The following is a 23,707-nucleotide window of genomic DNA, read 5'->3' as shown; positions in this document are numbered from 1 at the left end:
TGAGTGGGAGGAATAGTGCCCCATCATTGGCATCAGTGGGGGGGGGGTGGTGTTCAATTGTTTGTATCAGTGGGAGGAATAATGCCCCATTGTTGGCATCAGTAGAAAGAATATTGCACCATTTTTGATGTCAGTGGAAGGAATAGCGCCCCTTTGTAGGTGTCAGTGGAAGGAATAGTCCCTTATTGTTAGTGTCAGTGGGAAGAATAGTGCCCCATTACTGGTGTCCGTGGGAAAAATTATGCCTCATCACTGGTGCCAGGAGGAGGGATATTGCCTCCCTTCAGTGGGAGGAATAGTGCCCCAAGGGCAGGATAAATTCAAGCAAAGGGCTGCAGGCGGCACTTTGGAGACCGCTGATTTAAATAATAATGATAACATGCAGTGACCCTTCTTAGCCAATCACAATTTAGCTTCCCTCAGAATACAACAGTAACAACAATAATATACGATCCCTCATTAGTTGTTTGGGGTACTGTACTTACATTTTTTTTTGTAAAAAAAACCTGCACTGCATTATCATAGCAACATAAAAAAATCAGCAAATTGACAAAACCCATTTGTTTACAATATTAGATACAGATTAAATCTAGTATATATTGAAATATACTATCCTCCTTTTATGTCACTATTCCACTAAGCACTCTTGTGTATCTCAGGTCTCACCTTCACCTGTTGTATTTTTCATTTTGGTCACTATTCATCTTCCTTTAGAAGGATTCTTACAAAGACACCTTTTGTGTTAATTCTGTGTGTTCACATTCCTAGTCAACAGCATGTTAAGATCATTGGGTCCAACTGCATTTGTACTGAACGGGGAACATTCGTAAATCTAGCCGACTAAAACATAGCAAATGTACAGTACATGCTTTACAAAGAATGTGCAACTTATTTTTCTCTCCGATTAGAATTTGAATCAAATAGATGACATACAGAAACTGCAAATGTGTCTTCTGTGTGTTTCCTATATGTCCCCCGTTTTCTGTACACAGCAGGGGCAGCTATTTTGTGGCTTGTAGGTCAGGCTGAATAACAATTAAAGTATATGGAATTTTTTCTATTATTATATGTTATTGCATAATACTGTAAGGATCTGCTCTGTGCCGGTGTCCTGTCGAGAAATGCCCCCTATCGAAAAATACCCAACCGGAACTGCGCATACGCCGCGCCTGCCTCAGAACAACTGAATTTATGATCAGCTGTTGTCTCGCGTTGCCGAGGCACGTTCATGTCGGAAAGGGGCAGATATTTACATGAAGGGGGGGGGGAGGCTATATTTACATGATGGCCAGTGCTGGGGGCGAAATTTTTATTGATGGTCAAAGAAATCCGCAAAATAAATCTTTATCTGCTATTCATTTTTAACACTTGCGGGGCGTGTTTAGTCAACTGAAGGGCGGCTTTTTCTATATTAGATAACGATTTCTTTAGCAGATTTGTTTGGACATCGATAAAAATTCCGCCCCCAGCACTGCCCATCATGTAAATATCCACCCCCTTCATGTAAATATCCACTCCTCTCCTACATGAACGTGCCTTGGCCACGCGAGACAACAGCTGATCGTACACTCATGCGCAGTTCCACCCGGGCACTATTCGATAGCCGGGCATTCTCGACAGAACACCAGCAGCACACTGGATTGCCGGACCGCTGCTCTCACACAGAGCACAATGTTGATGATCTCCAGTGATCCCCCCCCCCCCGCACAATATGCTGCTCAGAGAGTTGATTGGAGCGCTGTGCATGGGGCATGTCAGACCTATCAGTAATCACAGTATATTTCAATGCCTACTTTAACTGCAAAATGGCTGCCCACTTGGGTGTAAGCAATGTGTACAGTTGTGTACAGTTGAAAAGTCTCAAAGTGCAGTAGCCAATGGTTAAAAACACAGTGGCATGCAAACAGGGTGCTAGAGGTTAATGTGTTCTAATTAGAATTTTTTATTTATTTTTTTATAGTAAAAGTGAACAGTAATAACCCATTAGCCAACAATCATTATATAAAGATTTGAAGGATAAGAGTACTTATACAAAATTGTTGCTGAAATAGGCAAGTGTTGTGCTGTAGGTAAAGCCATGCTTGTTTCTTTTACTAGAAAGTGTGCCTTGAATTGGCCAGGTCTAGTGTTGCTTTCGGTGTACTCACACTAGGCACAGTTACCTTGTACAGTGTCTAAGCATGATTGCCTCCTCTTCCCACTCCCTCGCTGGCCTGCACTCACACTGCCGTATCTGAGCATTCTTACATCATCACCTCTGCCTTAAAAAGAGTCGCACTGTGGCAGGCCCGACTAAACTGTGCCTGGGCCCACTTCTCCAAGCAGGCCAGGGCATGGTTTGGTGAACCATGCTCGAGCATGGTAAGCAGTAATCACACTAGTCAAACAAGCTGGGCTTTGGGGATCAGACAAGCTCAGGCACGGTATAAATAATCTAGGATGAGTACACCCTGAATTCTCAGCAGTCCGCTGTCACTCAAAGTGGACAGGTACTTCATTAAAGCCAAGGTAGGCATGGTCTTTGCCAGGCTGAACACTGAATATCAGCCTGACACTAATGCTAGACGTGCATATTTAGGTAATTTCAGCCATTTTCAACTAGCTTTTAATCGCTAATATGATCAAATGTGATTGAATAAACTAAAGCAACCTACCATTAATGAACCATCCAGATATACAGTGCCTTGCAAAAGTATTCACCCCCTTGGCTTTTTACCTATTTTGTTACATTACAGCCTTTAGTTCAATGTTTTTTTTAATCTGAATTATATGTGATGGATCAAAACACAATAGTTGGTGAAGTAAAATTAGAAAAATATATACATAAAACTATTTTTCTGAAATAAAAAACTGATAATTGGCATGTGCGTATGTATTCACCCCCTTTGTTATGAAGACCATAAAAACCTTTAGAAGTCACAAAATTAGTGAAATGATGTCCACTTGTGTGCAATCTAAGTGTCGGGTGATCTGTCATTACATATACACACCTTTTTGAAAGGCCCCAGGGGCTGCAACACCTAAGTTAGAGGAACCACTAACCAAACACTGCCATGAAGACCAAGGAACTCTCCAAACAAGTAAGGGACAATGTTGTTGAGATGTACAAGTCAGGGTTAGGTTATAAAAAAATATCCAAATCTTTGATGATCCCTAGGAGCGCCATCAAAACTATCATAGCCAAATTGAAAGAACATGGCACAACAGCAAACCTGCCAAGAGACGGCCGCTCACCAAAACTCACGGATCGGGTAAGGAGGGCATTAATCAGAGTCAGCACAGAGACCTAAGGTAACCCTGGAGTAGCTGCAGAGTTCCACAGCAGAGAATAAGCCGTACGCTCCATAGAGTTGGGCTTCATGACAGAGTGGCCAGAAGAAAGGCATTACTTTCAGCAAAAAAACAAAATGGCACATTTTGAGTTTGCGAAAAGGCATGTGGGAGACTCCCAAAATGTATGGAGGAAGGTGCTCTGGTCTGATGAGACTAAAATTTTACTTTTTGGCCATCAAAAAAAACGCTATGTCTGGCGCAAACCCAACACATCACATCACCCACAGAACACCATCCCCACAGTGAAACATGGTGGTGGAAGCATCATGCTGTGGGGATGTTTTTCAGCAGTCAGGACTGGGAAACTGGTCAGAGTTGAGGGAAAGATGGATGGTGCTAAATACAGGGATATTCTAATAGTAAAACCTGTACCACTCTGTGTGTGATTTGAGGCTAGGACAGAGGTTCACCTTCCAGCAGGACAATGACCACAAACACACTGCTAAAGCAACACTTGAGTGGTTTAATGGGAAACATGTAAATGTGTTGGAATGGCCTAGTCAAAGCCCAGACCTCAATCCAATAGAAAATCTGTGGCCAGACTTAAAAATTGCTGTTCACAAGTGCAAACCATCCAACTTGACGGAGCTGGAGCAGTTTTGCAAGGAGGAATGGGCAAAAATCCCAGTGCAAGATGTGGCAAGCTCATAGAGACTTATCCAAAGTGACTTGGAGCTGTGATAGCCGCAAAAGGTGTCTCTACAAAGTATTGACTTTAGGGGTGTGAATAGTTATGCACATTGACTTTTTCTGTTATTTTCTCCTATGTGTTTGCTTCACAATAGAAAAAAAAAACATCTTCAAAGTTGTGGGCATGTTCTGTAAATTAAATGATGAAAATCCTCAAACAATCCATGTTAATTCCAGGTTGTGAGGCAGCAAAACACGGAAATGCCAAGGGGGTGGATACTTTTGCAAGGCACTGTATACTGTATGTTTAAAGAATACACATCAACGTTTTTTATAAGTTTCAATCTTGCGTTTATATCGATTTTATTTTTTTCACGTACTGGTCACGTGATATATAGATGAGCTAAATTATATATTACTTACACACTAATGCTTCATGTTATTTAAAGTGGCAGATATTATTTATTTGTTTTTCTTTTGAATTGCACATGTACCATTCACACATTATTGTCCCATATCATTTAAATGGACCGTAACCATTTATTCACTTGGATTCTTCACTTGATATATTTATATTTTGATTTTATTTATTGCTGTGTTTGAGTGCAGCACTGTTCTTACTATTTTACCAAGAAGGTTTGGTTTATTGACCTTTTAGTGCTGTTAGCTGCTGTTTTCTTTACTTGTTCCGCTAAGAGCGGACTTTATTTGTTTTTATCATTAATGAATTAGATCAAGAAGTGAAACGCAAGTCAGTGTTAAAGCGGGGGTTCACCCAAAAACAAATTTTTAATATTACATTCAGCCAAGTTGTCCTAATGACAATCGGCTGTTTTTTTGTTTGTTTTTTCCCGTACATACCGTATTTTCACCGCCGCTTCCGGGTATGTCGTCTGCGGGACTGGGCGTTCCTATCTGATTTACAGGCTTCCGACCGTCGCATACTGCGCGTCACGAGTTGCCGAAAGAAGCCGAACGTCGGTGCGGCTCTATACGGCGCCTGCGCACCGACGTTCGGCTTCTTCGAGCAACTTGTGACGCGCAGTATGCGACGGTCGGAAGCCTGTCAATCAATTAGGAACGCCCAGTCCCGCAGAAGACATACCCGGAAGCGGCGGTGAAAATACGGTATGTACGGGAAAAAAAAAAAACCAGCCGATTGTCATTAGGACAACTCGGCTGAATGTAATGTTAAAAAAAAAAATTTGGGGTGAACCTCCACTTTTAAGGACTGAAGAACATTTAATAGATTAAAAGAATAATTGTGATGGAATAGAAGTTTGAAAAAAAAAAAACTCCAAGCAATCTTGATAGAAAGCAGTAGCATTTTCCATTGAGTTCACCTTGGTTGCACAACACTTGATTAAAAATAGAGGGCTATTTTTCGATTTGTGTTTCTTCTTTTTTATCTAAAATCATATTGAACATGACATTGAACAAATGGATTGTTCCATGTATATAAATACATTTTCGGGGGGAAAAAATTACTAGATCCCTTTCCTGTTGATAACATTAGTAACAGCCAGGTCAGTAAAAATCTCAGCTAGGTGGCAACCCGGACACTCCTCTCATATTTTTGTCTTATGCCGCATACACGCGATCTGGCTTTTGCCCGGCCAAATCACATTGGAATTCCATCGGAAAAATATAGAACATGTTCTATATCTAAACTCCGATGGGGCTACACACGATTGGAAAATCAGATGGAAAAAGTCCATCTGACTTTTTCCATCGGAAATTCCGATCGTGTGTACAGGGCATTAGAATAGGCTCCCATGCCTGCTATCAATGTATAGAAAAATTACCCCCCTGGGAGACAATCAGAATTAGAATTTGGCAGTACATTGCCTATTTTACTACCTTCAAATAAGTACTCTTAACCTTTCATGCACAAGCTCAGCTTTTATTATGTAGCTTTTGATGGAATAGGGACTGGTTAGAACCTCTGCAGGTTATGTTTTTCTCTTAAGATTTCACTTCCCAGGGAAACTGCAAATGTATCCCCAACAGAGTTACACAAAGCAAGAAAAACCTCACAGTGGTTCTAACTCTTCTACTGCAAAAAACAAACAAACATTGAGCTGGGGTTTGGCTTGACTGTCACTCAAAAAATAAAGCAATATTCAGCCATAGCAGAGGGCAATGAAAGTTTCTGCAAACATGTGCAGCTAGGTGACCATACTTTGTACCTGCTGCTAGCAGCTTTCTCTTTTATTATAGCAAACTGCAATATGATTGGCTACTGTGGGTTGCGACATTTTTATCTTTCTCATTGCACTTATTAAACAATAGATTGCCAAGATAAATGGGTTCTTTATGGTTGTAGTTTGGGGAGTCCTTTATAGATGTTTATATCCACCGGTCTTTGTTATTTGGTGACATATCACAGTACTGTTTTTCCCATTTGTTTGAAGTATGCCCAGCTTGTGCTTGCCGACTATTGTTTGCCTAAAAATGATTGTGCCATAAAGTAGCTGACAAGCCATAAAAACAATAGATATTCATATACATTATGTATTATAATTTGTTTATAAATAAACTCCTCTGAATGGAGAAATGTATGCTGGGTATATTGATGCATCATGCAGCATTTGTTTGCCTAGACCAGTGTTTCTCAGCTTTATGAATGTTTATATCACTTTCAAACAACCTCAGTTATCTATGGACCCTCCATTGTGGCTGTACAACTTAATATGCATATGTTTATCTGCTACTTGTGTATAAATGTTTTCCAAGGTATGAGTGCAGTAGCAAAAGTAATGCAAATGTGGCCACACATGGTGTTCAAATTTCACATGATGGTAGAGTAACTCTTCCTCTAAAGCAGTGGTTCTCAACCTGGGGGTCGAGACCCCCTCAGGGGTCGAATGATGATGTAGCGCTACCCCCTCAGGAGCCGCTGGTTGATTTGGGATATACTCTCTTTTGCTTAGCTCACCCCTATTTAACTACTTGCCGACCTGCCGTCGTCGTTTTACGGCGGCAGGTTGGCTCCCCTGCGCGAGAGCCTGTAGCTCTACGTCGGCTCTCTCGCAGAATACTAGGGGCGCGCACGCCCCCCGCTCGCCCCCGAGTCCTGTGCGTGTGCCCGGCGTGTGCGATTGGCGCCGGGCACCCGCGATTGCTCGTTACAGAGCGGGGACCGGGAGCTGTGTGTGTAAACACACAGCTCCCGGTCCTGTCAGGGGGGGAAATGCTGATCCTCTGTTCATACAATGTATGAACAGAAGATCAGTGATTTCCCCTAGTGAGGCCACCCCCCCCCCCACAGTAAGAACACACCCAGGTAACATACTTAACCCCTTCCCCGCCCCCTAGTGTTAACCCCTTCACTGCCAGTGGCATTTTTATAGCACTGATCAATGGTCCCAAAAATGTGTCAAAAGTGTCCGATGTGTCCGCCATAATGTCGCAGTACCGAAAAAAATCTCTTATCGCCGCCATTACTAGTAAAAAAAAAATATTAATAAAAATGCCATAAAAATACCCCCTATTTTGTAAACGCTATAACTTTTGCGCAAACCAATCAATAAACTCTTATTGCGATTTTTTTTACGAAAAATATGTAGAAGAACACGTATCGGCCTAAACTGAGGGAAAAAAAAGGTTGCTTATATATTTTTGGGGGATATTTATTATAGCAAAAAGTTAAAAATATCCATTTTTTTCAAAATTGTCGCTTTATTTTTGTTTATAGCGCAAAAAATAACCGCAGAGGTGATCAAATACCACCAAAAGAAAGCTCTATTTGTGGGAAAAAAAGGACGCCAATTTTGTTTGGGAGCCACGTCGCACGACTGCGCAATTGTCAGTTAAAGTCCCGAATCGCAAAAAGTGCTCTGGTCTTTGGGCAGCCATATGGTCCGGGGGTTAAGTGGTTAACGGGCTCGAACCCTCCCTTGACACATCAGAAACCTGGTGGGTGTATTGTGACCTCTGCTTGGCTGGGGTCACAATAGCAGGCACACAACATGAAATGACAGTATATCAACAGTATTACCTGCTTTAAAGGATGGTCCCTCCAGGTGAGAAAAATACACTCCACACAGTCAATATATTTAAACAATTGTTATGCAATAACGCAATATAATTCTGTAAGGGCCCTTGCGGGAATCAGTAAATAACAATAATGAAAATAACTGAGCTAAGAATGGTACCATTCAGTTAAACTAGACTAGTGTAAGCAATCTATACCCGAGAGCTCCCTCTAGCGAGCAGGCCTGCAAAACAGCTAAGGAACGTCTCGAGACTAAGGACCACGTTGCGTCCGGTTGGTGTACATTAATTTATAATCCGCAAATGGTAAACGATGAAGAGAAGTTAGTCAAACAAAGTATCCTGGACAGCAACGTTGGTGAACTGATCGCTCGCCAGCGCCAGTCACTTCTGTATAACAATTATAAAGTTGGAGGGCCTCTAAGTCTCAGCTAGAGGCCAAACATGTGTCTCCGGCTTGTAGGGTGGCACTAAGTTAACTGTCTGAAAGGGAGGATTGGAAGTTAAGGCATGTGCTCTCTCACCCGACAGGCCCGACCTGCCTGAGTTCTTCTCAAAAGGCGCATTGGTAGATCACTGCTCCACAGCACAAGGATCCCGGCATCAGGCTCTCCACTGTTTCAGTTGTCAGCTGGGCGGCCTCTCCGATCTCCTGGAACACGAGCTGGGTATAGTGGTCTTGCTTTCTTCTGGATGGCTGGTCTCTCGGTGGATTTAGGCCTAGCTTCAGCCTAGCAGTATGGCTGTGCTATCCTGTGCAGCTCCGCAGAGGAGAAGATGCAGGTCCCGAGAGAGCGAGATCAGACCCTCCCTTTCCTTAAGTAACCTCCCCCATAAGTCTGTGCGGAGGTGTCACATGTCCCGATAATGCAAGGCATTGTGGGAAGTGTAGTCTGTTTCTCCTAAGAGTCAATGGAGTCCATATCTCCCGCTACTCGCAGTCCCACAATGCATAACTTCTTAAAGGTATTGTACATATTTAGAGGGGTAGATAAAGTTCCAGTGGAGTTTAAGCCTGTCAGTAGACTCTGACAGGATGACCCCGCTACAATGATTTGCCAGGGGTCACCCAATCCTGGGCTGTTCCTGAAGCCCACATCACTCTCCCAGCCTTCTTGCGGTCGCCCAGCAGAGCTGTCCCTGGAGCCCGTGGATGCCCACTCAGTCTCGTCGCAGCCACCCATTCAGTTCACTGCATGGCTGGGGGGCAGAGACTAGAGGTCAGCTGACTAGTGAGTAATGTCAAGTGGAAAGGGCTGGAGGAGACGCTAGTTCCTGATTTTGGCATAGGTATCACTGCTAGGAGACACCACAAAATGGAGACACAGTGAGTAACACTACCTGTGATTATAGTTGCCATTAAAATTCCCCACTACAGTTCTCAGATCAGCAGATAACCTTGATCAAGAGCACCTAAGTTGGCTGATCAGAACTCCCCGCCAGCACTGCCACTGATTCCACCCCCCACTAGCACTGCCACTCATCCCATGGATTAAGGGCGCAAAAATTACATGTCTTGTTACTTGTCTTGCCTTGGGTGCTGACAACCCACTCTACGAAAATAATTTTACTGTTAGGGGTCCCCACAACTTGGGAAATTTTATTAAGGGGTCACGGTACTAGAAGGTTGAGAACCACTGCTCTAAAGTAACTCCTTTTCTTCTTTTTTATTGCAAGTAAATAGTGGTTTCCAAGCAGAGGCAATGTGTTGTCTTTAAGATCTTGATGAAGGAAGGGTGCATGCTGTCCAACAGCCCCAAAAGGCTACAGAATGTTTATAGAGATGACACTATTGACAGAAGCAATGTCTAGTCATTGGTGACTTTTGTCAATGGTGTCATTTGTGGATGTCACACAGCCTGCACCCCTCCTTCATCAAGAACTCAAAGACAGGATGTTGCTTCTGCTTGGAATCCATTATTTACCTGCAATGAAAAAGAAGAAGACTTACTATTGAGGAATAGTTACTCTACCAAAATATGAAATTTAAACGACGATATTACTTCAAAGTTATGCCAACTTTACATTACTTTTGGCACAGCCCTCGTATATATCCAGGTGTATATGTAAAATATATTTAGTATATAGTAAACTAGTAAAGGGGACTAGGAAGGAAAAGAGTGATTTTACCTAAATATATTTACTGCAGAATTTCACCAAAATTAAAAAAGTGTTGCTAATTAATATGCATAGGTAAAATGTGTTTAAAAAATATATATATATATATATATATATATATATATATATATATATATATATATATATATATATATATATATATATATATATTTGTATCTTGGGTAGTATATTTAGTGTTCTTTGTGTTTTCTGCTTTTTTATATAATTATATATTTGGTGGTTATTTGTATGCTATTGCTTTAAAGTTTTTTGACTGTTTCCATCGTCTTTTATTTGCTTTTGTGAAATCCAAAAAATAGTAAAATAATGAGGCTAGTGAAAGGCTATTTTTTGAGGACAGCTGAAAAGAGCTTTCAAAACCTTCAGAGACCAGCTTCTTGACCCCTGAAACCTTTGTTTTGTTTTCTCTGTTGGCTCAAATACATTCATCACAGGGAAATCAGATTTTTTATAATTTTTTGGCACATTTTAGGAAGATGAAAACTCAAGTTGGCTCATCTGTAAAAGAGTGTAAGAGGGACGGGGTGAGTGTAGGACCCCTTTCACACTGAGGCGTTTTTCAGGCAATTTTTGGCCAAAACCAGCGCCTGTAAAGCACATGAAAAACGCCTCTGCTGCAGTCCCAGTGTGAAAGCCCGACTGCTTTCACACTAGGGCGCTGCCAGGGCGTTAAAAAAGTCCTCCAAGCAGCATCTTTTTGGCGGTGTACACACCGCTCTTGCCCATTGAAATGAATGGCCACCGCTGCTGAAGCGCCTGCAAAGCACTTTGGCAGGCAGCAGGGCTACACGGGCGCATTTAACCTTTAACTCGGCTGCTAGAAGCGTTAAAAGTGCCTGCTAGAACTCGAATAGCACCGCTAAATTGACAGTAAAGTGCTGCTAAAACTAGCAGCGTTTTACCGTCAATGCCCGCCCCAGTGTGAAAGCAGCCTAAGAGTCAGGGGGTGAATGAGACAGAGGAGGGGGAAGAGAGACAGAGGGGGGAGCTGAGAGACAGAGGGGGGGAGCTGAGAGACAGAGGGGGGGGGAGCTGAGAGACAGAGGGGGGGGAGCTGAGAGACAGAGGGGGGGGTGCTGAGAGACAGAGGGGGGGTGCTGAGAGACAGAGGGGGGGTGCTGAGAGACAGAGGTGGGTGTTTAGAGACAGAGGGGGGGCTGAGAGACAGGGGGGGGCAGAGAGACAGAAGGGAGGGCTGAGACAGACCACATAGCACTGTCCCTTTCTGCAGTCCCTCCTCTGCTCACCCCCCCACTGTCTCAGTGTTCTGGCATGTTTGTGTAGGATGCCGGGTACCTGATTGCCAGCAGTGGCAGCGTCGAGTCTCCCTCTTGATCCGGTGGGTGCTCGCACTGCTCTGCTCCATACAGTGGCGCATGTTCTCTTCCTCCGGGCTTCCAGTCAGCCTGCCCTCCGGCCTAGGCTGCATGGTTCCTGGAGCAGAGAGGAGGTGGAGGAATCAAGGTTCTGGGAGCGCCGAGGTGGCCGTGCTCGCTCCTGTTCTCCTCTCTGGTGGTCAGGGAGGGGGTGGAGCTCTTTTCCCTCTTCGGCTTTTACATCCAACTGCCCTCCTCGCTGGCCACCTTCCCCGATTTCCCCGCCGCTGTTTGCTGCCATGCTCCCGCTGCCGCCGAACTCTGCATAAAAAAACGGCCTACAAAAAAAATATATATATATTTTTTTTTATAATGGCCCACTGAGCCATCGGACCATCGGGAAACATCCGGTAGTCCCGATGGCCAGTCCATCTCTGCTCCCGAGTGCCTGCGAGTATCTCCCTGATGAACCACAGATCACTATTCCGAGGGCAGTAAGCAGTGCTGTCTGTCCAAAAGAGACCCTACTGAGCTTCAAGGTCTGGACCTAAGGCTTCATAAAGGCACCAACATGTATACCAATAAGGGACCCAAAAGGCATCCAATACAATCATCATTAGTACTAATTGACTTACAATATGTCATTTACCCAGTAGAAGTGGTGAGATCCTAGACAACGTTTCTTGGGAAATATAGGCAAATAAACTCCCCAAATGGCCTTGCCATCTCACAACACCCAACCACAGCTAGAACTGTTTCAGTCTTCTGTTTTTTTACTTTTTTTTGGCTCTGTTCAAAAAAATTAAAGCGCTAGGTCAGTGACTTTACTGGAATACCAAGTACCAGTAGGAAGACTTAAGTTATGCAAAATAAATGCAAATGAGCACCTCTACCAGAGAAATTGCTTCTGGGTAAATTCTATCTTTACATGGCAGATGTATTTGTGAGTGGGGATTTCAAGCCTGCCTTGTAAGAACAGCATCTGCCTAGAAGTCATTTCTCCTTGTCAGAAATACTTATTAATCTACAAATCCTGAGAGGAGAGTTTTTCTACATCGTATCCTAGTGATAAAAGGTGCCTGCAGAATATAGTTTGCCTTTGGCCCAAGTCAGGGTTAGTTTTTATCGTGTAACAAAATTGTATTAATTCACTTTCCATGTTAGTAGAGGTTTATGATAAATGAACAAATAGCTTAAAGGGTTAGTTCACCTTTTCACAAAACATGAACTTACTCACAACACCTTCCCCACACCTCTGGTTCCTTCTGGACTTGCCTCTTTGGATGATTACCTTTCATTGGCCACGCTAGCTAATGTTGCAGTCCAGGCATTTGAGAGCGTCGCTCTTCTGCAAAGAGGATTCCCATTGGTCAGCACAGTCATGTGACAGCACTGACCAATGCCTATTCACCATCACAAGCATTAAGGGCCAGATTCACAGAGATCTGCGGCGGCGTAACGTATCGTCTTTACGTTACACCGCCGCAAGTTTTCAGCGCAAGTGCCTGATTCACCAAGCACTTGCGTGTAAACTTACGGCGGTGTAACGTAAAGCCGTCCGGCGCAAGCCCGCCTAATTCAAATGGGGCGTGTACCATTTAAATTAGGCGCGTTCCCGCGCGGAACGTTCTGCGCATGCTGCACCGTTAGGAAATTTCCAGCCGTGCTTTGCGCAAAATTACGGCGCCCCGATGTGTTTTTTGAACGGCGACGTGCGTAACGTACTTTCGTATTCCCCGACGTCTTACGCAAAAAAAAAAAAAATTGAAATTCGACGCGGGAACGACGGCCATACTTTAACATGGCTGTTCTAAATGTAAGCCATGAAAAAGCAGGCTTATGTTTGCGACGGGAAAAACCGGCTAGCAACGACGTAAGAGACTGCGACGAATGCGCATATCTTCGTGAATCGCTGTAATCAGCTAATTTGCATACCTGACGCTGGAAAACGACGCAAACTCCACCCAGGGGCCGCCGGAGAATTACACCTACGATCCGAAGGCGTACGAAGCCATACGCCTGTCGGAACTTAGCCAAAAGCCGTCGTATCTTTGTTTGTGAATTACAAATAAAGATACGACGCGGCAAATTTGAAAGTACGCCGGAGTATCAGCAGATACTCCGGCGTACTTTTTCTGTGAATCTGGCCCTATGATCCTACACAGTCTCTGGGCTATGTACTTTTTTCTAAATGCTTTGACCGCTATACCGACTGGAATAAACAGCAGAAGACACTGTAAATCATCAGAGGAAGCCAGCTGGTCATATGTTTTCAATTGATTTAAAACAAAAAATGCTACATTTGGCCACTAGATGGCACTAAATGTCAAAGGAAATCCCTATGATTCGTAAGGCCATCTAGTGGCCAAATGCAGTTTTTCCAATTTAAATCAATGGAAAATATTTAAACAACACAGAAAAGAGCCTAACGTTTGTTTTTTTCCCCCCTAATTGCACTGAACAAATGTACATGCACTTTCACTGGGTAATTTTCCATGCAATTTATTTTATAAATACACAGCTTTGTTTCTCTAGTTTATATAAACCATGTTAAAATCAGATTTTTCACTGTTGGTTATAGCTCCAGTTTTCAACAGTGTCTGTTAAAGAGGAGTTCTGGCCCCCTCCCCACATTTTTTTTTACAAGTCAGCAGCTACAAATACTGTAGCTGCTGACTTATACTATTAGGGCACTTACCTGTCCAGGTATCCAGCAGTGTCCTCACTAGAGCCGAGTCTTGAATCGGCTATCAGGTGCTGTCGCAATCATCTTGGCTAAGGGAAACTAGCAGTGAAGCCTTGTGGCTTCACAGCCAGTTTCCTACTGCGCATGCATGAATCGCGCTGCGCTTTGTGAATGGGCCGGCTGCAGGGGAAGGAGGGAGGGTCGACGTGGTGAACTGAGCCGGCAGTGGGAGTGAATACCTGTCAAAACCAGGTGCCGACCCCCCCCCCCACACACACACACACCAAAAGGTGCCAAATGTGGCAGCGGATGGGTGGAAGAGACAGACAAGTGGAGCTTCCCCTTTAGGTGGAGCTCCATTTTAAGCTGCCCATACACTGATAAATTTATTTACAGAGGTTTATTCAAAAAATCTTGTCAGTACATTAAAGAATGCCATCAGAGAGTTGATGGCGGTATTTCAAAAGTTTTAATTTATTTTTTGATTCTGGAATGAATGAAATTTCCAAAACAAAAACCACATTTATGATATTTATTCATATTTTATTTATTTATTTTTATTACTAGGGGGTTGATTTACTAGAACCGGAAAGTGCAAAATCTGGTGCAGCTCTGCATAGAAACCAATCAGCTTCCAGTATTTTTTTGTCAAAGCTTAAAGGGGGTGTATAGGTAAATGTTTTTTCACCTTAATGCATCCTATGCATTAAGGTGAAAAAACATCCGACAATACCGCCCCCCGAGCACCCGTTTGACTTACCTGAGCCCTCGAAAGTCCCGCGCTCTCCCCCGTCATCCTCTTCGTTTCTGAGCCTAGCTGCTGATTGGCTACACTGGATGGATTGAAAGCAGCGCAGCCATAGGCTCGCGCTGCTGTCAATCACATCCAATGATGCGGCGTGCCGGGGGCGGGGCCGAGTGATTCAGTGAGCGGCAATAGCCGCCGGCTGCATCACGGGACCGCCCTGGCAGGACCTGAACACCATGTGAGCTCGCTCGCATGAAAGTGTTGAGTTCTTGCGGAGAGGAGCTGAGACAGACGACGAGGGACCCCAGAAGTCCAGGTTCGGGGACACTCTGTGCAAAACGAGCTGCACAGTGGCAGTAAGTATAACATGTTTGTTATTTAAAAATAATGTATTTACTTTACAACCCCTTTAACTGAACAAGCTAGAATTACCTACCATGCACAGTTGTACCAGATTTTTCACTCTCCAGTTTTAGTAAATCAACCCCCAGTGGTTGAAAATGATCATCGTTTTGACCACAGTTATTGTTATTACAAAACTAAGCACATTACAGTATTTTTCAAACAAAATTCTATCCCTGCATGACCAGCTTTAGTCAGTCAGCATCCTAATCTCAAAATTTCACACTTAATTCATACAAAGGTGTCTCTATTTTTTTTTATGTAGTGCCCAACGTAATAAGGACTTATTAAGACTCGGTTCACCAGCTGTTTAAACAAGGGGAGCGAGCTAAACAAATCTTCGGGACAACCTTAAAAACACACTCATTTGTACAATTATAGAAATTGTGGCTTAAAGCTACGTGTTTTCCATCTATGTCAGCAGATGTTACATTTTAGGAATACCACCATGACCCAGCTACCTGTCCTATATGGAAAATATTTTCTTTTTAGTTTAGAAAATTTCCATTTAAAGTACATCATTGAATCCAGACATTACAACAAATGGAAATATCCTGAAATTTACTGCATATACTGTACAAATAGAATTATTGCTAAGATAGAAAAATATATATATATATAGATCTACATATCATAGATCTATATCTATATATAGTAGGGATGCACCGATATATCGGCGGCCGATACATATCGGCCGAAAATAGCTGTTTTGGGGAAACAACTTAAAAATTGCCGATAATGACTAGTGGTGCAATGCGGATTGCAGAGCGGTAAAACACACACTGAAATTGTCTCCACTCTGCTCGCACACAGCCCCGCCTGCTCCTAACCACACTGTGATAGACAAAATGCGGGTCTAATGCTGAGATGTGTTCTGTCTATCACAGCGTGGGGTTAGGACAGTGTTTCTCAATTCCAGTCCTCAGGCCCCCCCAACAGGTCAGGTTTTCAGGATTTCCCTCAGATGAAAAGGCTGTGGTGATTACTAAGGCAGTGAAACTGATCAAATCACCTGTGCAAAATAATGGAAATCCTGAAAACCTGACCTGTTGGGGGGGCCTGAGGACTGGAATTGAGAAACACTGGGTTAGGAGGAGGCGGGGCTGTGTGCGAGCAGAGCGGAGACAGTTTCAGCATACGGGCGGTGAGTTGCTTTCCTTTCTAGCAGAACATGTATGCACTGTGCAGCCATCCGTCCTCCCCTCTCCCCCCACATACCTCCCTTGGCTGGCTCTGTCTTCAGGACTCTGTCCCCCCCCCTCCTCCCCCCAGGCTGCCGAGTCTGGCTCCTGTCCCTGCCGCCAATGCACTCCTGTTTTTGGAGCTGACAGGGTCAATAAAGAGAACCTGTCACCTCCGATTGCTATCACACAGGGAATTGTTTTCTCCTGTGTGATAGCAATAAAGTTAAGTGTAAAAAAAATAAGAAATAATAATTAAATTCATAAAATAAGTAATTTAAAAGTAAAGAATAAGAAAAATAATATTAACAAGAAAATTATGCAAAAATAAAAAAAGTAAAACGACAAGCTACAAAAAAAAAAGTGATAAAGTAATAAAAAATAAATAAATAAAGAAACAAGAGGCGGCAATTGGGGGACAGTGATAGGATGCTCCATACATTTTTGCAATCCGACTGTACTGTTTTAACATACAATTATAAAAAAAAAAAAAGAAAAGTCATTTTCGGTTTCGGTTTCGGCCTGACATTTTGTTTTTGCGTTTCGTTTCTGAAATTTCCATTTCGGTGCACCTCTATAATATAGATATATAGATATGGATATCTATATAGATATAGATATCCATATCTATATACCGTATATACTCGAGTATAAGCCGAGTTTTTCAGCATATTTTTTTCGGCTTATACTCGAGTCACTTTTTTGCGCCTGATCTTCTGGCTGGCCGTAGGTCACCTGGACCCCAAACTTGGCACACATACAGCCACACTCTTCCTCTACAAGTGTAGACCAGGGGACCTACGGCTGGGGAGCACCGATTTTTCAAATTCGGGCACCCCTTCCATAGACTCCCATGTTAAACGGTCATTTCTCCAGTAAATTTGGGGACCCGGGACCGGACGGCCATAGGTCCCCGAAACTTGGCACACATATAACCCCAGTTCTCCTCTACAAGTGTGCAAAGTTTGCTGTCTGGGGGACCTACGGCCGAGGAGTACCAATTGTTCAAACCCGGGCACCCCTTCTATATACTCCCATGTTAAACGTAAGTCTAGTCATGAACACAGTGAGGCATGGGCACAGTGAGGCATGGACACAGTGAGGCACAGGGAGGCATGGGCACAGTGAGGCATGGGCACAGTGAGGGATGGGCACAGTGAGGCAAAGTGAGGCACAGTGAGGCATGCACCCTAGGCTTATACTCGAGTCAATACGTTTTTTTGTGGTAAAATTAGGTGCCTCGGCTTATATTCGGGTCGGCTTTTACTCGAGTATATACGGTAGATATATATATCTATATAGATATCATTTTTCTTCTTCTTTTTTCATTGTAGGTAAATAATGGATATTAACTTGCATCAAACTTCACATGTTGGTAGCAAAGTAACTCTTCCTCTAAAGTAACCTTTTCTTTCTTATTGTAGGTAAGTAATGGTTTCCAAGCAGAAGCAATGTTCCATCATTGAGTTCTTGATGAAGAAGGGATGCAGGCTGTCTGACCTCTACACAAGGATACAAAGGGGCAGATCCTCAAAGATCTGCACCGGCGCAGCGTATCTGAGATACGCTACGCCGCCGTAACTTACCTGGCTTTGGTTTGAATCCAGAAAGAATTTGCGCCGTAAGTTACGGCGGCGTAGTGTATCTCTCGCAGCGTAAGGGCGCGGAATTCAAATGCGATGAGTAGGGGGCGTGTTTCATTTAAATGAATCGCGTCCCTGCGCCGAACGAACTGCGCATGCCCCGTCCGTCAAAACTCCCAGGGTGCCTTTATCCAAATGACGTCGCAAGGACGTCATTGTTTTCGGCGTGAACGTAAATGGCGTCCAGCCCCATTCACAGACGACTTACGCAAACAACGTAACATTTTCAAAATTATACGCGGGAACGACGGCCATACTTAACATTGAGTACAACACCAGATAGCAGCTTTAACTTTACCCTGGAAAAAGTTGAACGGAAACAACGTAAAAGAATGTGCTCGTACGTTCGTGGATAAATAGCTAATTTGCATACTCGCCGCGGATTACGACGTGAACGCCACCGAGCGGCCGCCGGAAAATTGCATCTTAGATCCGAAGGCGTACTAAGGCGTACGCCTGTCGGATCTAACACAGATGCCGTCGTATCTTGTTTGGTGGATACCAAAACAAACATACGACGCAAACATACGACGCAAAATTTGAAATTACACGGCGTATCAACAGATACGCCGGCGTAATTTCTATGAGGATCTGCCCCACAATGTTTACAGAGATGACACCATTGTTAAAAGTCACCAATGACAAGACATTGCTCTTGTCAATGTTGTCATCTCCGAAAACATAACATTCTGTAGCTTTCTGTGTATGTTGGACAGACTGCATCCCTCCTTCATCAACTCAATGGCCCAGATTCAAGAAGCACTCCTGATTCAGGAACCTCGTTACACCGAATGCAGCCTAGGATGTGACAAACATAAGCCTCCTTATGCCTTCACATCCCAGGCTGCATTCTTGCGTTGGGCACTAGGGGGCGCGGCCTTTGTGATCGGCATGTAGTATGCAAATTGCATACTACCACCAATTCACAAAAGTTGCGCGGGCCCTGCGTACGCAAGGTACGGAGTTTCTGTACGGCGCCTTTAGCATAAGGCTGCTCCTGCTAATAGCAGGCGCAGCCAATGCTAAAGTATAGCTGCGCCTCCCGCCCGTGAAATTTTAATTTCACGTCGTTTGCGTAAGTGAACCGTGAATGGCGCTGGACGCCATTCACGTTCACTTAGAAGCAAATGACGTCCTTGCGACGTCATTTGCCGCAATGCACGTCGGGAAAGTTTCCCGACAGAGCATGCGCTGTTAGCTCGGCGCGGGAGCGCGCCTAATTTAAATGATTCCCGCCCCCGGCGGGATCATTTACATTAGGCGCCCTTACGCAGGGCTAATTAGCATAGCGCCCGCGCAATTTACGGAGCTACTGCTCCGTGAATCGCTGGGCAAATGGAAATATTTGCGTGGGCGCAGAGAAAAATCTTTGCTCTTTGCCCACGCAAATATTGCTCCATTCTACCTGAATCTGGGCCACTGATTGCCAATGTTGCTTCTGTTTGGAATCCATTACTTTCCTGCAATAAAAAAGAAGAGTTACTATAGATGAACTTTACCAACATGTGACTTTTGAATGACCTAGGTAAGTTAATAAAAAAAAAATATATATATATATATATATATATATATATATATATATATATATATATATATATATATATATATATATATATATAGTATATATAAATCTATTATATATTGTTATAAATATAAAACTCTATATAATTTTTAAAACTATTATATATAAATTATCACTTACTTTATAGAATTTATTAGCATTTAGCCATATATTGAACGGTTACTGAAAAAATACGTTGGCTGTGTTTGCCTATCATTTCATATTCAATTCCTTTCCTGCATTATTTATGTTCTCCAGTATATGTTTTAAAGCTCAAATTATTTCATTTTTTTATTTTTAGCTTTTAAGCAATGCAATAATGCAAGGCAAGAATTATTAATACAGTTTGTGTAGTCATTGTTTTTTTTGCTATGACTTTTATCAACTTGTAAAGTATTGTTTGTGCCTAAAGGGGAAATATTTCAATGTTTGTCGCTGTCATTGCACATTTCCCTTATCAAATCCTGCAGCATCTGAACATTTTTCACTGTGGACACAATGCATGCTTTAAGAGTCTGTACAGAATGAAGGAAACAAGACGAGTAATCAGTATTGTTTATAATGTTGATTACTTGTCTACGTTGTCCAAAAATATCGCTTTTGTTGAGAAGGTATAGTTATTATGTTCTAGAGTGGCAATCAGCTTGTTAACACGCTTGTTCTTTTTGAAGGGTGTTGATCAGATGAATTTATTTGGTGATATGTCCACACCTCCAGATCTCAACAGTCCAACAGTAAGTATGAAACGGCAATGTCTGCTGCCAGAACCGTCTAATGAGAATCTCAGCGAGATGTTACAATCAAGCTTGAAATGGCAGAGTCAATGAGTTTATGTGAAATCATTAAAATGCAGGTGCAAAGTAACATATAACAGAAGAATCTTGACAAAATGGCACATTGGGCACCTACATAGTAGATGTAATTGAAGGTGTATCTAAACCCACTATATTGGAACTTACCAGTCCTTAGATGTTATGGCTGCTTTAGTTTTCTTTTTTTGGGGTAGATTCACAAAGGGCGTCCTAACTTTGCGGCGGCGTAGCGTATCGTGTTTACATTACGCCGCCGTAAGTAAGCGAGGCAAGTACATGATTCACAAAGTACTTGCCTGCTAAGTTACGGCGGCGTAGCCTAAAGCGAGCGGGCGTAAGGGCGCCTAATTCAAAATAGGCTGAGGGGGCGTGTTTTATGTTAATGGGGCTTGACCTGACGTGATTGACGTATTTTACGAACGGCGCATGCGCCATGCGCCTACATATCCCAGTGTGCATTGCGGCAAAGTACGCCGCACGGTCCTATTGATTTCGACGTGGACGTAAATGACGTAAAACACTATTCACGGACGACTTACGCAAACAACGTAAAATTTTCAAATTTCGACGCGGGAACGGCGGTCATACTTAACATTACTATTCCAGCTATTTGATGGAATAACTTTAGGCCTACTAATGCGTTATGTAAACGGCGTATCTGTACTGCGTCGGCCGGGCGTACGTTCATGAATAGGCGTCTAGTGATTTACATATTCTACGCCGACCGCAATGGAAGCGTCACCTAGCGGCCAGCCTAAATATTGCACCCTAAGATAGGACGGCGCAAGCCGTCTCATCTTAGATAGGTTAAAGTGTATCTCTGTTTGAGAATACACTTAAACTTAGGTCGGCGCAGATTCAGAGTTAGGTCGGCGTATCTACTGATACGCCGGCCTAACTCTTAGTGAATCTACCCCCTAATGTTTTTTCCATGTTTTGTAACCTGGTGGTCCAAACAGTCACACACTTTGGAGTTGATTTACTAAAACTGGAGAGTGAAAAATATGGTGCAGCTCTGCATAGGAACCAATAAGCTTCCAGGATTTTTTTTGCCAAGCCACAGCGGTGTGCAGTACCGCATTTGGCCAGAGGCGCGGGGGTGCCGGAACCGATCAGAAATACTCGGAAATAATCCTTTCCCGAGCCTTTTCAAGGTTTTCCAAGTTCAACCGAGCTGCCCCCGAGCCTTTCCAAGTATTTCCGAGGCTCTCCACCCCCCCCCGCCCACCTCTGGCGGTATTGCATGCCATTGAAGTCAATACGGAACAAATTATCTTTGTTTCCATTGACTTCTATGGGGAAGCTCGCTTTGATATGTGAGTGCTTTGGATTATGAGCATTCTCCTAGAACGGATTATGCTCGTAATCCAAGGTTCCACTGTACAGTACTTTTATTGTTGATAAATGTAAGGTTATTTCTTATTACAGGTATTTATATAGCGTTGACAACTTACTCAGCACTTTACATTTACATCAGTCACTGCCCTCAAGAAGCTTACAATCTAAGGTCCCTATCTCGCATTCATATACTGTATAGATACTAGAGCAAATTTAGAAAGGAGCTTAACTTACCAGCATTTCTTTGGAGTGTAGGTGGAAACCAGAGTACCCGGAGGAAACTCATGTAAGCAAAGAGACAACATGCAAACTTCATGTAGGTGGTCTCGTAGTTGGGCTTCAAACCAATGACCCTTCTACTGAAAGGCAGAAATGCTAACTGCTAAGCCACTGTGTTATACTCCTAAGCCCTGTACACACGATCGGATATCTGATGGAATCTAATCTGATGGATTTTTATGTCGGATATCCGATGAAGCTGACTTTCATCAGTCTTGCCTACACACCATCAGTCAAAAATCCGACCGTGCCAAATCGTGGTGACGTAAAACACTACGACAAGCCGGAAAAAAAAATTCAATGCTTCCGAGCATGCGTCGACTTGATTCTGAGAATGCATGGATTTTTATCCGATGGAGTTCCACACAGCCACTCAGAGGATCACATTTTTCTATCGTTTTTTTATCCATAGGAAAAATTTAAAACATGTTCTATTTTTTAACACCGATGGAAAAAAGACTGATGGGGCCCACACACGATCGGTTTGTCCGATGAAAACAGTCCATCGGTCAGTTTTTATCGGACAAACAGATTGTGTGTACACGGTTTTAGTCCTCATAAATGAAGTCACCCCATCTGCATTGCATGGAACGCCTTTAGGGAAATGGACCCAAGTATACTGGTTTTCAATAGGCTAAGCAGCAGCACTCATTGCTAAACAGCAGCTGAAAAAGCAAATAACACGTTGAGGTGTATAAAAAAGGAGAAATAAAAACATGTAATAGAAGTGTAGTGTTGCCCTGTCACTTATAATGCTGTATCAGGAATATGAAGAATAGTTTGGATCTATGTGCTGTAAGCGTATAGAAAATTTTGGTAGAGTAAAATGGTTGGTAATGGGATGGAGATCTAGGGCCGGATTCAGATAGGTCAGCGGATCTTTAGATTCGCGTAACCTATCTGATTTATGTTACGCCGCCGCAATTTTTTGAGGCAAGTGCTTTATTAAGAAAGCACTTGCCTCTAAAATTGCGGCGGCGTATCGTAAATCCCCCGGTGGAATTCAGATTCCGCGGCTAGGGGGCATCTACAATTTAAATCAGGCGCGTCCCCGCGCCGATCGAACAGCGCATGCGCCGTCCGCAAATTTTCTCAGCGTGCATTGCTCCAAATGACGTCGCAAGGACGTCATTGGTTTCGACGTTAACGTAAATTACGTCCGGCCGTATTCGCGAACGACTTACGCAAACGACGTAAAAAATTCAAAACTCGGCGCGGGAACGACGGCCATACTTAACATAGGATACGCCGCACTTACCCCTCCTATAGCAGGGGTAACTTTCCGCCGGAAAAAGGCGAACGCGAACGACGTAAAAAAAAAACGCCGGGCGGTCGTTCGTTTCTGAATCGGCGTAAATGCTCATTTGCATATTCGACGCGTAAAAGACACGGAAGCGCCACCTAGCGGCCGGCCTGGAATTGCAGCCTAAGATCCGACGGCGTATGTCACTTACACCTGCCGGATCTTAGGCATATCTATGCGTAACCTGATTCTATGAATCAGTCGCATAGATACGGCGGCCGGACTCAGAGATACGACGGCGTATCAGGAGATACGCCGTTGTATCTTCTTTCTGAATCCGGCCCCTAAAGTTTAACCACTTGCCAACCAGCCGCTGCAGTTTTACGTTATGTTACGTCGC

At 43.4% G+C, this 23,707-nt stretch overlaps 1 protein-coding gene across 3 annotated transcripts in view; it reads left to right on the top strand.

Moving 5' to 3' along the window:
• DAB2 (DAB adaptor protein 2) overlaps positions 1-23,707 on the top strand; it is a 267,105-nt gene that overhangs the window by 172,380 nt on the left and 71,018 nt on the right. For all 3 annotated transcript variants that reach the window (XR_005747128.1, XM_040338682.1, XM_040338692.1), the window contains exon 9: positions 20,307-20,369. Coding sequence is in view for 2 of the 3 variants with exons in the window: in XM_040338682.1 (XP_040194616.1) it covers positions 20,307-20,369 (63 nt within the window). In the remaining variant the exon portion in view is untranslated. The remainder of the gene's footprint in view (positions 1-20,306; positions 20,370-23,707) is intronic.

The sequence above is a fragment of the Rana temporaria genome, chromosome 1 (genome assembly GCF_905171775.1).
Source record: "Rana temporaria chromosome 1, aRanTem1.1, whole genome shotgun sequence".
Lineage (NCBI taxonomy): Eukaryota > Metazoa > Chordata > Amphibia > Anura > Ranidae > Rana > Rana temporaria.
This window is presented reverse-complemented; position numbering and strand designations above follow the sequence as displayed.